Raw genomic sequence first — 17334 nt, forward strand, 5'->3', positions numbered from 1 at the left:
TTTGCCACTTATTCAGGAATTACTTTCTTCTAGTGTAGCATGCTGTATATTCAAGCCCTGTAATATTTCACCCTTTAGCAGTTTTGCACCTTCTTGGAGGCAAATATATATTAAAGTTCAAATATATTACTTCTCAGACTTGTGGAATTAGCCCCATAAAAGCTAATTCCAATTACTCATTGAATTTCTACCTTTCTTTCAAACCTGACTTTTCTTTTCCTCAAATTTATTCCAAAAACAATCTCAAACTATAATATCATATTCTATTGTAAAAATAAGAGGTTTTTTCTTATTGTAAAAATATTTAATTTGATAGCCAAGCCATCAACAAATGTTAAAAGTAGATAAACCAAAACCATATTATATTTAGTTGCTTGGGAGTATATACACAAATTGATTAGGTCCTTACCTTTCTCAGCTTTTCTGGGGAAAATTCTAAGCCAACAAGAAAAAGAGTAAAGAACACGCCAAATTCTCCTAATGTCTCCACTTGTACAATAGACTGAAAAACAAAACAAAATTAAAATTATATAATTTCATGTTTAAGATGTTAAATGCACTTAATGGAATGATCATGCACTAATATACTCAGTAGGCTCATTGCAATAAATGCAGTGTTTAAGAAATAAATGCTTTGAATTTCTTCTACATCCGAGATAACTTTCCCCTCCTAAGTGCAACATTTTCTTTTTCTTCTTTATTCTTGATTAGCTAGAGGAACATACAGTTTATCTTCTAAGAACTAGCTTATGGGTTCACCTATGTTCATACTCATTAACTGCTGTTTTAATCTTCACCCTTCAGCTTTCTTGTTTGGGGGGGAGGTGAGGTGGAATTAAATCTAATGTTTGAGTTTAACACTTAACTAATTTATAGTGTTTTATTCTTGTTTGGTGTCAGGCATGTTTGGAGTATATGAATTGACTCAGGAGCCCTGTATCTGGCCACCTCCCACAGGCTTTAATGTAGTGTTCTCATGTTCTACATTTGTTTCTTCACTTTTTACTTATTTCTAATGTTATTACATTATAGTAGAGAATGCTGTTTATACTACTTATGTTTTATACTATTTTATACTATTTACATTTAAGGTTTCACTGTGACTACTACATCTTCAATTCTTAAAATAGTTCAATGAACATTTGACAAAATAGTATAGACTTTTTTTCTCATATATTCATCTATTATCCTGATCCCACTGAATATACCATGGGGTGTCAAAAGAACGAAAAAATCTGTCTTGGAAGAAGTACAGCCAGAATACTCCTTAGAAATGAAAACGGCAAGACTTTGTCTTATGTACCTTGGACAGGTTATCAGGAGGGTCCAGTCTGTGGAGTAGAACATCATGCTTGGTAAAGTACAGTATTCATGAAAAGAGGAAGACCCTCAACGAGATGGACTGACACAGTGGCTGCTACAGTGGGCTCGAGCACGGCAACAATTGTGAAAATGGTGCAGGACTGGGCATTGTTTCGTTCTGTTGTGCATAGGGTTGCTATGAGTTGGAACAGACACAATGCCACCTGACAACACCACGATATTCAGTTATATAAACTGCCCAGTTATTTAGCTTATAATTTAATTGTTTACTAATAAGCTATCTTTCCTGTTGGGAAAAAAAAGAGGAATAAGAGAAATACACTTGTATTTCCTTCTATTTGCAAATACTCTGGAAGGGGGTAGGGTGGGACATGGGTGGGAGAGACTTTTCACTGTATAGATTTATATTGTTTTAAATCATGTAGTTAGTACCTATTCAAAAATTAAATCAAAAAACTATTCTGCTAAGAGGATACTCTGTCAAGTTGACCCCATCCTGTGAATGCACCCTAGACACTGGTTTGTCGTTTGTTGTTCTACTTCAAGTTGAATAAACTACTGATGCGAAGTTCCCAAAGGAGCCCTGGTGGAGGAGTGGTTAAAGCACTGGCTGCTAACAGAAAGGCTGGCAGTTCAAACCAATCAGCCGCTCCATGTGAGAAAGACGTGCCAGTCTACTTCCATAAAGACTTCAACCTCGGAAATCCTATGGGGCAGTTTACTCTGTGCTATAGGGTTGCTGTGAGTCAGACGGCATTGGGTTTGGGGGCAGTTCTAAAGGTACTGGGCTTTTAGCCTGAAGCAGCTGAGCAGAACTTCTCTTCATCTAGTGAATCCTAATTGTTAAGATTAATTTTAATTGATTTCTTCAGGTCAACTTCTGCTGTTCTTCAGTCTGGGGAGAACTTAAGAGATTCTTCTGACCTGGTTCAAGGTTTTGTAACTAGGACCAAAGGGAATGAGCCTTCAAGTGGAGCACTCTACATCTCTTCTCTGTTTGCCCGTCCCTGTTTTACCCAACTGGGAGCATCGGGGAGGTTTCTGAGGAGTCTGTTAGCGTATTTCCCACCATTCTCTACTGTTCCCTCTGTGTGGCACTCACTAATTCTTGGCATCCTCTTTCCATTTTGTCCAAATTGTGTGCATTTTAGATATGTTTTCAAGATCACAAGAGCTTCAGACCCTCACTTAATTTCAAAAAGTCCCACAGAGATACAAGGAAGCTCAATTTGATCTGTTCAGGCATTTTGTCCTCCAGCAAACGCAGCTTCCAAGCTCTACTGTCTCTCTGGGCTCTTACAATATCCTAAATTTTGGCTAGGTAATTCCTCACTGCTTTGTCAGCTCTTCAATGTGTTAAGAATTTTTTAAAAATTTATTTTATCCAGCATTTCTAGTTGCTTTCAATGTGTGAAGATTTGTCTGAATAATCTTGTCCATGATATTAATGGAAACAGAATCTTTAAAACTAATACAATTTAAAGAAACTGTTATTTTCTCTAGTTAAATCACCCATTTATTAACAAAACAAAGTGACTTTCTTATGGTTTAGGGAAGATTTCCATGAAATTTTAAAGGGCATTTTCTTTAACATGGTTCAAGAGAGACTGGTATGTTTATTAACTCAAGTTCAAAACTTTTTACTCTTCATGAATGTTTCTTTAATATTCTAATCAACAGACAGATACAAAAACAATTAAATTTTGTTTCTTACCTTAATACTGTTTAGTCCTGATGGTCCAAGAAGTACACCACAAATAATATAACCAAACATTGTAGGCAATCCTATTGTTGTGCACAACCAGCCACAAGGTAAAGACAACATTCCTATGGTAACAATGTCCTAATGTAAGAATAAAATAAAGAAGATAAACAAGAAACTTAAAATAATATTTGGCTCTACTCCATGTAACATAGTTGACTGAATGAGTTGGACAGGATGGCATCCTTAATTCATTTAATGAGAATGAAGGGTAGATGACAAAACTAAGAGAAGGTGTTTTTGTACTACTGTGTCTCTGAAAAGTTGAAAGCATTAAGTATGTATTCTGAGAGTTGGTGTCCTAAGTATAGCTCATGTCCAGTCACTGTTGGTTTTCTTACCGTACAAAGTCCGTATAACCATCAAAGTTGTAACTGAGGGAGGTAAGACTCATCAATGGGTTCTAAAAGGTTCTAAAACTATTGGGTAAAGGTTTGATGAGGAACTGGATATTTGTATAGACTCAAATATTTCCCCCAGAAATAACTTATTAATTACAAAGAGAATAAAGAATAACTTTTTAGCGGAGATCTCCCTCTTCACTGATGGCACTGACATCTTGAATCTGCAGACTTAGCCCCTCCCAGTTCTCATGCCATCATCACCAAGAAGGTAATATATTTGTTCATTTTTATCTCTTGAGTCAATTCTATCAATATATGTTCAATATCTGGTCTGAAACCTTGGGTATCACTTACTGAGCTTATTGAGATTGCAGTCTTCCTCCCAAACTCCCTGTGTTAGCACTATTTTTAAGACCAGGTTCTTTGCCTTGGTTTCTTACCTATTCGAGGTTCCAGTATTAGGGAGTTGAGCCCTAGCCCACTTCGTTGGCAATCTGACAATTTATCTAGATCTTGTCAGCCTTCCCTGAGGAATCGGCACCCTGTTGTTCTCGTACTTGCTACTCACTGCAGTCCAAATCTGCACAAAGTAATCACCCTCAACAATAACACCACCAACTTCCAGTGTTTAAGTAATTCCACACCCTTTCACCAGGCTGGCTTCCTCAGAGGACAGAATCTGAATCGATATGGACTCCTAGTCCCTGCTGGAGGAGGCGGTTTTTGAACTCTGCATTCCACGTCTAAATGAAGCTAGATGTGATATACCGTGGCCAAAACTTTTCTGCCTTATAAGAATTTTATATTTTAGTGAAAATAGTTTTTAGAGAGGTGATGCTTAAATTCCACCCTAGTGTAACTCCTAATTTCAAGAAGTCTTTTAAATTCTCAAAATCAAAATTAATTTTCCTTTTAAATATTAAAATGCCTTTTTCTCTAGCATTTTAATATTAAAAAGGAAAATTAGGTTTTTTTTTCCCCTAAAAAAAAGAAAAAAAGAAGAGATGATCTCTCAAATCATAAAAAAAAGAGGGAATTCTAATAGAGTCTCCCTGTTTAGAGGAAGGTTGTTCAGAAAATAAAGCTCAATCTTACCTGATATACATATTTACTTAAGTGGAGAGGGGAGGGAATTAAGCCCAGCACACAACCGTGAGAAGAGAGTGAAAACACAGACTACCTTTATGAAGTGGTGATCTGCACGTGGGATGGTTGAATCTCTGGGCTTGGTCAAAATATACTGGTTATTTTGGGAGTCAATTAGCATACTAAGACCTAAATCATCTTCCACTTCTCGTTTTGTTATATTTTTCTTGGAATTGGCCTCTTCTTCTTCCACTCTGAGAACTGCCTCAAAATTGACTCCTTTTACCTGTAAGAATATACTCATATTATATAATTAAAATCAATGAAATGTTTTCAAATTCATTCTTAAGAAAGTAAATCCTATACAGAAGCATAAAAGGATTTTACTATTCGTCAAATGTGAATAAAGATTAACAAATGTTCATTAGCATAAACTATGCAAAATTTTTTCATTAAAAATTATTTTAGGGATAGAAATATTTAGAATTTCTACCACTTGCAAACATCTACTTTACCTGATTTAGGGCATATTCTTTTGAAAATTCATAGCCTTTAAAATATTTATGTGTTTTCTCCTCACCTCGTAATCAGTGAATTTTTAAAACACTCTGTTCTTTTCACTTTATTTTTTTCTCCCCCTTTTCTTCCCTAATCTTATTCTGACTTGCATTCACTACCTAAGCCTTATATATGAGTCACACTAACAGTACGGACAATTTTTAGCATCAATCTCAATCTCAATTCCTTAGAGTCTTGAACGTATTATAACAAGTAGCCTGAAATCCTGCTTCAGATACGGAGATGACTCCCTATAAAGAGCTCATTTTCCCCAGGGAGATCAGCATTAAAACTTGACTGCCCAGCACCAATTTTCTTGAGACCACAATCCCAATTCAGCGGAGTGGCAAAACTAGGGAATGGAGACTAGTCAGTGATAAGAGGGAGCTGACTAAAGTTAAAAAATATGAAAAGAAAATAAAGTTTAACTCGTTTATTTTTGGAGTCCCTGAGTGGTGAAAATGGCTAATGAGCTCAGCTGCTAACCAAAAGGCTGGAGGTTCCGAGTCCACCGGAGGTGTCTCCAAAGAAAGGCCTGGAGACCTACTTCTGAAAAACCAGCCACTGAAAACCCTGTGAAGCACAGCTCCGCTGACACGTATGGCGTCGCCGTGAGTCCGAATCAACCTGGCCGCAACTGCTTTTTTTTTAGTTTATTTCTGCAAGATGAAATCAAATTACTTTCTATCTGACACAGAAGTGTTTTCATTTGTCTTCATTTTTTCAATGTACGCTAAAAATAAACATGCAAAACAATTTTAACGATACATCCTTTCAGTGAGTTAGTAGCTTAATATGTGAACTGGAAATTGTTCTGAAACACTACTTACTGATTTATTGTCATCAAAAGCATGTTCTTCTATCTCCTCCTCTAAACGATCGGCTGCCTTTCTTACATCTTCAAGAATCTCATCAAGAATGGATAAACTTTTGTTTTGATGTTGCATATTTTTAAGGGCTTCAACTTGATGCTTTTCTGCTGCCAGAAGTTCCACATATTCTGTCTCTTCCTATTCATTTGTAAGGAATGAAAAGTGAGATTTATTAAGAAATAAACTAAGATATGACTTTTTAAAATCAACCCAGGTACCTGGCCTGAATGAATCAGATCAACCAATTCTCTACGTCAAACACCCCTTTTCATATATATAATTCTAACTCTAGTTAACTAAGGAAGATCAATTTTCCTAGACTATTCAGACATAACGGAACAAAATTTTTAGGGAAGTTTTCTATATACACATCAAAAAATATGTTTCTACTTCTATAAATAAAAATTATCATTTCTGAAGGTCATCTATTCACATAAAAATGACTTAGTGAACATTGATGATGCTCCAGGTACTGTGTCTACTATGTATGTGAAGTACGGCTGTACTATGAAAATAGTTGTGATGCTTCAATATGTTGCTAGTATCTATAAATTTGTAAGCAGGATATACATAGTCAAATCCCAAGTTACAAAGGGAAAACTGTTCCAGAAAGAAACAATTATTTGGAAACTGACAGATGGGGCTGGCAATACAATTTAATATATTTTTACACAGTTATATTTAAACTCCAATATCTTAATCAAATTATTAACCCTACTTTAAAAATATTTTTTCACATTTAAAGGGGTGCTTAGATTGGACAGAGAAGTGAACGGATAGTACCCAGAACAAACATTGCCTGTTTGATGGATCTCTAGTGATAACATCAACCAGGGTACCAACATCATCTTAATGCCCTTTAACACACAGCTGTATGCTGCCAATGCCGGGAGTTATGAGGCAAGAAACAGTGTAAGATGAAATACTGTTCAAATTTTATAAAGCATGTGTATTTAAATCAGTGTTACTTAGACTCATGCAAACGGTGTTCTCTATTTTATAATGAAACCTTACAACAAATCTGGATCCTATTAAGTACCCCTATTTAAAACAGAGGAGTTTAATGTCTAAACTGTCAAAAAGATTTCGTAAGATAGTAACATCTACTCAAAGGGTAGTGTTACGGTCTACTTCTAATGCAGGATGGCAATTACATGGATTCACACATATAAAATAAGCAAGGTGAATGAATCAAGGCTATTGGAAATCTTGGTGCCTCCATTTGTCGGATTACCATATTTCTACCAAAAGATGCCAAGCTTCAGTAAAGAAAGTTTAATAAGTCTGTATTTCTATAGTTTTTAAGCTATGCAATAATACCATAGACTTTTCTACTAGGATAAAATAACATTTTATACATTTAAAGTGCTTGGCTTGATGCCTGGAGCATAATAGCTACTCAAGAAATCCAGGCTTAAAAAAGGTAAAATAAATAATATCTAATACAGTAAGTTTCTCCTCATCATTTAAAAAATACAGTAAGTTTCTCCTCATCATTTTAAATATATATATACTTGGTCAAAATTCCTAAATCAAATGCATACATTTGTTGGGAAGTGAATTTTAACATTATTGTTTTTAGTATATGGACTTTGAAGAATTTCAAACTTCACAATAAGGGATATTTCTGTCAAAAACTCAACAAAATGTTGACTGCAGTTACAAATCTATTTATTTCCATATCAGCTTATGAGTATAACTTGAGTAACTTTTGAATTACCCTGGAATTTCCACAACAGAGAAAAGGATGAGGTATTGAATCCTTCTGTGTGCGATAAAATACAACTACACTAAGATACCCAAAAGGAAAGATTCTTTTACTTGTGAGAGATAGACTATGTGTATAATTACTAAGAACAGATGCCTTGATAGATCTCATCTACTGAAACAGTAGCACCTCTTACGTTTTTCCTTTATCTTTATTTTCTATACTCAGAGTATAAAGCACTTTTTATTTTTTCCCCCCTTTGGTGAATGAATGTTTGCACTTGGTAAAATATGGAAGAACTAACCTTTATTGCAGCTTCTCTCAGAGCCTCCAGTCGCTGCCTGCTGCTTTCTTTCATATTTACGACATCTTTGTAATCTCCCTGGAGGGCTCGCTGGAGTCCATGGATAGCCTGAAAGACTGAATTTTCACTCTCATTCAGCTCTTTTTGAAAAATCTCAAATGTGTGCACCTGAAACAACTTCTCTTCATCTGAGAGTCCAACATCTTTTTCCACTGCTCTGATTGCATTTTTCAGTTTGTTTAGGACCACATTCTTTTGGCGAAGAAGCCCAGTCAGCTTTCTACAGTTGTTGAGGACCCACTGTCTTCTCTGAGTGACAGCTGCTCCTTTTCCTCGATGTAACTTGATTGCATGCTTTGCTACCTCTTCATGTTCTGCAGCATTTGCTATCAAGTGAAGTAATGAGAGCAACAGCCAGAGATATTTTTTTCCTGATACCTTCATGTTCCACATATAGAGGACAAGGAAAGGCAGTCCAAAGAGTTCTGCTATGCTTAAGTTGCATTTTAGAAACACATTTCCAGCTGAAAAACAGATTCATTTTGTCATATAAAGTTGAATGATCGTTACTGTTGAGATCAGAATTAAAGTACTCAATAATTACATCCAGAAAACTACCACCTTTCTAAAGAAAACGTTACCTTTCCTAGCTCTGAATTATTTATTGCACCTAGATTAAAATCAAATACTCAATGTTAAAGTGTCTCTTTTGGTACATGATAAAGAGTTGAGATAAAAGGTTAGTTACATCTGAATTTAAAGGCATTTTTTTAAAGAAAAATTCAGCATCGTGTATCTAACTAAATCTACTGTGTGTAAAAGGCTGCCATGCCAAAACCAATTCCGTTATTAAGAGGGTCCATGTGGCTGCTAACAAAAGGTTGGTAATTCAAATCCACCAGCCACTTCTTGGAAACCCTGTGAGGCAGTTCTACTCTGTCCTATAAAGTTGCTATGGGTTGGAATCGACTTGACGGCAACAAGTTGTTTGTCTGTTTTTGTTCATATATCAACGGCAAGAAAATACCATAACCCTTTTTCTATCACAGATCAGTGAACGAATTAGGAGAAAACATGCCACTAGGGACTGGTGCTCACTATCGTTCCAGAGGTGGTAACACTTGGGCTACTATCAGCTCACTTTACCATTTTGTTTGCTTTCCAAAATTTGTGGAATATTTGCCAAATTTTCAAATTTAGTTAAGAGCTAACAAGGATAAAAAACTAAAACTAAACCCACCGCAGTCAATTCTGACCGACAGTGACCCCCACAGCGTCAAGGATGGGGGAAAAATCACAAAGCTATAACCTCATACAGATCTCTAGGACTTTATTATATGATCGGACATTTTCTATCCTCCCAATTCAGGCTCCTTGTCTTCTTTTAAAACAAAACAAAACAGAACACCAAACCCACGGCAGTGAAGCTAATTCCAACGCATAGAAACCCTGTAGGGCAGAGCAGGACTGGCCCGTAGGATTCCCAAGGTTGTAAATCCTTACGGAAGCAGACCACCGTAACCTTCTTCTGCGGAGCAGGTGGTGGGTGTGAACTGCTGACCTTCCAGTTAGCAGACAAGCACTTAACCACTGAAGCACCAGGGCTTCTTTCCTTTAACCTATCGCCATCAAGTCGATTCCGATTCATAGCGACCCTATAGGACAGAGCAGAACTGTCCCCTAAGGTTTCTAAGGAGCGGCTGGTGGATTTGAACTGCCAACGTTTTGGTTAGCAGCCGTAGCTCTTAACCACTGCACCTAAAACAATATACACTAATTTATCCTGGCAAACGTAATAGAGACAAGATCCTGCTTTCTAAAAATGATTTCTTGATGAATGAAGAAGAATTGGACTGGAGATTAAGAGCTGAAAGACTTCAGTGCCGGTAGTAATGGAAGCTGTAGTGGTGCTACCCAGGCTATGATGACCAGAGAAGGGTAGGGATCAATCCCCAGAGAAGAGCATGATGTAAGAAGCAGACAGAAGTAGTCAGGAAAGGTAATGAAAGAGAAGTGATCTTAGGAACAGGAAAACAGACTTAAGGAGGAAGAAGTAATAAATGCAAGAAAGGGCAAATAAGGTAAGTGCTAAAAAATACGTATTATATTTGGCAAATAGATCACTGGCCAGAGCAGTTATGCCAAAAGAGAAAATAAAAACCTATTATTTACACAGAATTTACAGTTTAAAAGAAAATATAACAAACCATTAATATACACCACCTAAATAATATTCTTGGAAGCCCTGGTGGTATAGTGGTTAGGTGCTACGGCTGCTAACCAAAGGGTCGGCAGTTCAAATCCCCCAGGTGCTCCTTGGAAACTCTATGGGGCAGTTCTACTCTGTCCTCTAGGGTCGCTATGAGTCGGAATCGACTCGAAGGCACTGAGTTTTGTTTTGTTTTTTTAAATAATATTCTTAATAGCAGCATCCAATGGATTGTTACATGTTCAGTTACCAAGAACTTCTACTTAACCCTCAAATATGCTAATATTTCCCCTACGGAGGGATCTGTTTACTAAAAAATGTATCTATAATTTCACTATTAATTCCAATTCTAATAAATTCAATAATCTGGTTTTTCAGACCAAAGCAGATTAGACGCAGTGAAAATAAGAAAAGACGTGGCATTTTCAGAGAGAGTATTGTGAACAATCAAGAACGGACAGCTGATACAAAGAGGATGCAAAACAAACCTTATGAAGCACAAACATGAGAACTCAAAAAGCCTAGCAGCCTTTGCTATTTTGTGGAAGGCTAAATTGTTCTACGTGCTACTTTAAAAGGTCCTGAAAATATCACTGGATAAAGACTTGTGTTCAGAGTGCTGACCAAAAGCAACCGGAAAAAAAAAAACAAAAAAAAAAAACCCGAAAGAGTACATTCTGCTCAGTTTTCTGGTTAAAAATCATGGAAGTTAAATTTCAATACATTTTTAGATACTCTGGTTCCTGCAGGGATAGCTAATGTACACAGAGAATTCACTTACATGGAATAGAACAGTTCACTCCCTCAAGTGGCAGGGTAAATAAGGATGTACTGTTTGAATTACTCAATTTTATGTTAACAGTTTCAACAAAACTTTATGTACATGTGTTACCACCTTAAAAATAAATAAATGACTAACCAATCATTTAGTAATAACTAGAAACATAGCCAATCTGTTATCTTAATGACTCATTCAATTAAAAAAAAAAAATTCAATTGCTACCCTATTATTCCAAGGAAGAGAAAATTTAACTGTTACTGCAAAAGTGTATACTTCTAGTATTTTCTAGAACCAAGGCAGAAATTCAAGATAATTTGTTTATGCTTCCTATTTTCATTTTCCCCCAAAAGATCTTAAAAAATAGCTCTTCCGTGGATTTCATGCTTCAGAAAAATAACTTGCAACCTACCTTGTATGTGAACAACACCTTTCTACATGCATTTCCGATTCTAGGTTCCTGCAATTAAACAGTTATCCCTAAGGGAGCTATTAATTTTTATAAGAAATCTTTGAGGATTTTAATTGTAGTTACACTAAATACTAAATAAGTACTAAAATATAGTACTTATAACATGAATGAGAAGTTGAAATTTTCTTTATAGATTCTTAAAATATGATCACCACTTTTTCATAAACTATGTTCATTTCATTTTACCTTCAAACTTGGCTAAAAAATACTATGGAATATTAAAATTGTAGCACTTTTTTTCCTAAGTAAATCAGTAAATATTTTTAGCTTCAGCTTTAGTTTGTTATTGCTGTCTTTGATTATCAAAACAACCCTCTGGATTTGTTACTTGTTTACTTTAATTAATTCTTAAAATCTATTTACTGGAATATTGATATACACAACAACTTGGATGGATTTCAAGGTATACACTGAGTGAAATGCAAATCTTAAAAGGTTACATACTGCATGATTCCATTTATATAATATTCTTGAAATGACAAAACATAAACATGGAGATACACCAATAGAGAGAACAATGAAATCAGGAAAACAATACCATTTATAATAGCCACTAAAAAAAATAAAGTAAAAGGCCTATACAAAGAAAACTGCCAAACACTACTGCAAGAAAGCAAAACAGATCTACATAAATGGAAAAACATCCAATGCTCATGGATAGGTAGACTCAACATTGTGAAAATGACAATTCTACCCAAAGCAATTTACAAATACAATGCAATCCTGATCCAAATACCAAAAACATTCTTTAAAGAGATGGAAAAAAAATATATCATTAACTTTATATGGAAAGGGAAGAAGCCCAGATAAGTAAAGCACTACTGATGAAGAAGAATAACGCAGGAGGACCTGCACTACCTGACCTCAGAACCTACTATACAGCTACGGTAGTCAAAACAGCCTGGTACTGGTACAATGACAGATACACTGACCAATGGAACTGAATTGAGAACCCAGATGTAAATCAATCCACCTATGGTCACCTGATCTTCGACAAGGGCCCTAAGTCCAACAAACGGGGAAAAGACAGTCTTTTTAATAAATGGTACTTGTAAAACTGGATGTACATCTGCAAAAAAAATGCAACAGGACCCATACCTCACACCACATACAAAAACTAATTCAAAATGGATCAAAGGTCTAAATATAAAGCCAAAAATTATGAAGTTCATAGAAGAAAAAATAGGATCAACACTAGAGGCCCTAATACATGGCATTAACAGGATATAAACCACAACCGACAACACACAAACTCCAGAAAATAAGCTAGATAACTGGTATTTTCTAAAAATTAAACACTTATGCTCGCCAAAAGACTTCACCAAAAGAGGAAAAAGAGAACCTACAGACTGGGAAAAAAATCTTGGCTCTTACAAATCAGACAAAGGTCTAATCTCTAAAATCTGCAAGAAAATCCAATATCTCTACAACAAAAAGACAAATAATCCATTTAAAAAAATGGGCAAAGGAAACGAACAGACACTTCACCAATGAAGACATTCAAGTGGCTAACAGATACATGAGAAAATGCTTGAAATCACGAGCCACTAGAGAAATGCAAGTCAAAACCACAATGAGATCATCTCACTCCCCGGAATTACCAGTACAGAATCAAAAAAACAGGAAATAACAAATGTTCAAAAGGCTGCGGGGAGACTGGAACTCTTACTCACTGCTTGTGGGAATGCAAAACGATACAACCATTTTGGCAGACGATATGGCGCATTCTTAGAAAGCCAGAAATAGAAATACCATATGACCCAGCAATCCCACTCCTAGGAATATATCCTAGGCAAATAAGAGTTGTCACACGAGTACATATATGCACATCCATGTTCACTGCAGCATTGTTCACAATAGCCCACCAACAGATGAATGGATAAACAAACTGTGGTACATACATACTATGGAGCATTAAAAAAAATCATGCAATGATAAAGAGCAATGATGAATCCGTGAAGCATCTCATAACCTGGATGAATCTGGAGGGCATTACGCTGAGCGAAATAAGTCAATCACAAAAGGACAAATATTGTATGAGACCACTACTGTAAAAACTCATGAAAAGGTTTACACACAAAAAGAAACAACCTTTGATGGCTACAAGGGTGGGGAGGGGTGGGGATGGAAAAACACTAAACAAATAATAGGTAAGTGGTAACTCTGGTGAAGGGTAAGACAGTACACGATACTGGGAAAGCCAGCACAACTTGTACAAGGCAAGGTCATGGAAGCTCTACGAACATATCTAAATTCTCTGAGGGGCAGAACCGCTGGGCTGAGGGCTGTGGGGACCATGGTCTCGGGGAACATCTAGCTCAACAGGCATAACATAGTTTATAAAAAAAATGTTCTACATTCTACTGTGGTGAGTAGCATCTGGGGTCTTAAAAGCCTGTGAGCGGCCATCTAGGATACTCCATTGCTCTCATCCCTTCAGGAACAAGGGAGAATGAAGAAAACTAAGGAAAGATACAAGGGAGAAATTAGGCCAAGGACTAATTGACCACATCTACCACGCCCTCTACCAGTCTGAGTCCAGTACAACTAGATGGTGCCCGGCTACCACTGACTGCGCTGACAGGGATCATAACAGAGGGTCCTGGAGAAGAGCTGGAGAAAAATTCTAACTCAAAAAAAGACCAGGCTTGTTGGCCTGACACAGACTGGAGAAACCCTGAGAGTATGGCCCCTGGACACCTTAGTCAGCTCAGTAATGAAGTCACTCCTGAGGTCCATCCTTCAGCCAAAAACTGGACAGGCCCATAAAACAAAACAAGACTCAAAGGACACACCAGCCCTGGGGCAAGGACTAGAAAGCAGGAGGGGACAGGAAAGCTTGTAATAGGGAACCTAAGGTTGAGAAGGGAGAGTGCTGATATGTCGTGGGATTGTTAACCAATGTCATAAAACAACATATGTACTAACAGTTTAATGAGAAACTAGTTGTTCTGTAAACCTTCATCTATAAAATGAATAAAAATAAAAAAACATAAAGATGGAGAATGGATTAGTAGTTGCCAGGGATTAGCAAATGAGGGTAGGGAAGGAGGTGGCTGTGGCTGTAAGTGGGTAGATGGAGGGATTCTTGTGGTGATGGAACTGGTCAGTATCCAGACTGTGGTGGTGGTCACACAGATCTACTCATGTGATAAAACCGCACAGATCTAAACACACACACACACACACATACACACACACGAGTGCATGTAAAACTGGTAAAATCTGAAAATGGTTGTCAGATTGTATCTGGTTATGATACTGTACTTAGAGTTTTGCAAGATATTACCGTTGCGGAAACTGGGTGAAGAGTATTTGGGATCTCTCTGTATTGTTTCTTACAACTGCATTTGAAATCTACTATCACCTCAAAATAAAAAGTTAAAAAAATTCTATATAAATGCTTACTGTTTACCACTATAGCCTGATTACATTTAGTGATCACCGTAGGGCCGCTATGAGTCAGAATCACCTGGATGGCAGTGGGTCATTGCAGAATCACAGAGACGATACCCATAACATATTTTAATATCTTAAATGAGGAAACACTCTAAAATTGAGCCTGAGAGTTTCAGGATGCCTTGGCTACAGCAAAACTCAAAGTCACTCTTCATTAGGACAATAGTACCATCAATACTTTGAGTAAAACCAAAACCTTTATATCTCCAACTCTGTCAAATTTCAATGGGTTTTGCTTTTTATTATAGATACAAAACAGGAATCCCCAAAATTACTTTAACACTGGTAAGATTATTGGGTTAAGACAAAAAATATTCCTAATAAATGCCATAAATGATTTAGAATAAAAAGGCAAATGGGTTCACTATTGAGCCTACTTAAAAAAAAAAAAAATTCTAATAGTTTTAATTCACTGTCATTTTACATAAAAATCACATGACTTTTAACTCTATCAATTAAAAAATTTAGTAACTCAGAAATGTCACATATTATTTATCGGATAAAAAGTTCAGTAGCAAAGCCTAACAGTGTATTCTAAGATCAGGCTTTTTCAAAGCAAAGCCACCAAAGTCAAAGATTTCTTTGATATACTTCTAACTCCTGACCCCTATCATGACTGTAGGGTATTTGAAGAGAAGTGTCTCCTTAGAGAGCCTTGGTGGCGTGATGGTTAAGTGCTTGGCTGCTAACTGAAAAGTCGGCAGTTGTAACCCACCAGCTGCTCCACGGCAGAAAGATGTGGCAGTCCGTTTCCACAAAGATTTCAACTACGAGTCGGAATCAATTTGACGGCAGTAGGTTTTGGATCTCCTCAGGGATTATGCTACTCTGATTCACCTATCCCTAAAGCCCTAAAGGCTATACTGAGTCTGCTCAGGAAACAGGGAGAGAAGGTAACAAAGGTGAAAGCAGCACTTTCTTTTTCTGAGTTTTATATACGGGGCTAAAAAGGGTTTCTGCCTCACAGCTTCTGCTTAATTGTAACTTGGGTTTTTTTTTTTTTTTTTTAACTTCTGCCCATGTGTAGCCCACGGAGCCCCTCCACCCTCTTTCTTTCTCAGTAACTCTCAGACTCATTTCCTCAGTATTTACCAGATCAAGTTGCTGAAAAGAATCTTATTCATTCCTCGAATACTTATTAACCAGTCATTGTCTGCCAGGTAGATGCAAAGATCCCTAAATGGACAACTTGCTTTCCTCCTGACTGTGGCAGGTAATGTCACAGTTACCACAGCTCTCTGGACAGCTTGTGTACGGTGTATGGTGTGGCTGCCCCCTGTCCATGCAGGTGAATCCAAGCCAGTATGTGTGTGTCCCTTGGCGTATGTGTAGGGGTCCTGACCTGCTACAAAATTTGGCCTGCTTGGGGTTATGGGGGAAACCTTGGTGGTGTAGTGGTTAAGAGCTAAGGCTGCTAACCAAAAGATGGGCAGTTTGAATCCACCAGCTGCTTCTCGGAAACCCTGTGGGGCAGTTCTACTCTGTCCTATAGGGTCGCTATGGGTTTGAATCGACTCAGGGGCAATGGGTTGGGGCTTGGGTTTTGGGGCTATGGGCAGGGAAGTTCCCACAGAAACTAGTATAACTGTGGCAGGAACAGGATTGACTTGTCCAAAACAGTTCTTAGCTTCCCATGAAACAAGGAAACAGTAACAATTACTTGTAATAAATAGTTTCAAATTACAATTACTTTCTGATACCAATAAAATTTCTTCTAAGTTCAGCACAACACAGTGACTGAGTAGGCAACCAAGGAAAAAATTGGGAAAAAGCCTTATGAACCCACGAAACAGGGTAGGAAACCCTTCAAAAGAAATTACCTAAATCCAACTCATAGAGGATTTAATTTAAAAAGCATATTTCAAACTAACAAGCTGAACGATGTGAAGTGTTTTTTAAAAAGATTAAAGCACTTATAATCCTGAAAATATAATTTATGGTTGTCAAAAAATGAAGTATATGATTCATAGATATTATATTATTTGTATCTAACTATCAAAATAATTGGAGAACTATGAAAGGAGAGCAGAAGGGAAGAGAAAAAGAAACTAATGCTTTCAAAAAAACAGAGGCTATGACACAGAGCTCTGAGGTTTTCAAACCCTTTTTGGCCCATTATATAAAACTGAAAAAAACAGAGGACTGCTTCCGCCTTTGCCTCCCTCTGTCCCTGCTCCCTGAGGCGATTCCACGTAGTCTTTAGGGCCTCAGGGTTATATGGGTCAGAGTGGCATAATCTCTAAGAGGATCCAAAATCCACTGCCTTGAGCAGATTCTGCCTCATAGTGACCCTACAGGACAGAACAGAATTGCCCCACAGGGTTTCCAAGGCTGTAATTTTTTATGGAAATGTTATAAAACTTCATGATACTTCATGTTAAGCCTCCAGAAAAACAAAAATTTTCATTAAGTAATCCAGTCTTTGAGACATTACTTTTTAAAAAATTGGTAATATAAGT

General features: G+C 36.9%; 1 protein-coding gene across 13 annotated transcripts in view; it reads right to left on the reverse strand.

Moving 5' to 3' along the window:
• The window catches only part of TMCO3 (transmembrane and coiled-coil domains 3), a 79132-nt gene that overhangs the window by 60329 nt on the left and 1469 nt on the right, over positions 1–17334 (reverse strand). For all 13 annotated transcript variants that reach the window (XR_002786668.2, XR_002786670.2, XR_002786669.2 and 10 more), the window contains exons 2-6: positions 7958–8481; positions 5904–6083; positions 4610–4801; positions 3038–3166; positions 410–502 (exon numbers count right to left, since the gene is read on the reverse strand). Coding sequence is in view for 9 of the 13 variants with exons in the window: in XM_023552672.2 (XP_023408440.1) it covers positions 410–502; positions 3038–3166; positions 4610–4801; positions 5904–6083; positions 7958–8410 (1047 nt within the window). In the remaining 4 variants the exon portion in view is untranslated. The remainder of the gene's footprint in view (positions 1–409; positions 503–3037; positions 3167–4609; positions 4802–5903; positions 6084–7957; positions 8482–17334) is intronic.

This window comes from Loxodonta africana, chromosome 15 (genome assembly GCF_030014295.1).
Source record: "Loxodonta africana isolate mLoxAfr1 chromosome 15, mLoxAfr1.hap2, whole genome shotgun sequence".
NCBI lineage: Eukaryota > Metazoa > Chordata > Mammalia > Proboscidea > Elephantidae > Loxodonta > Loxodonta africana.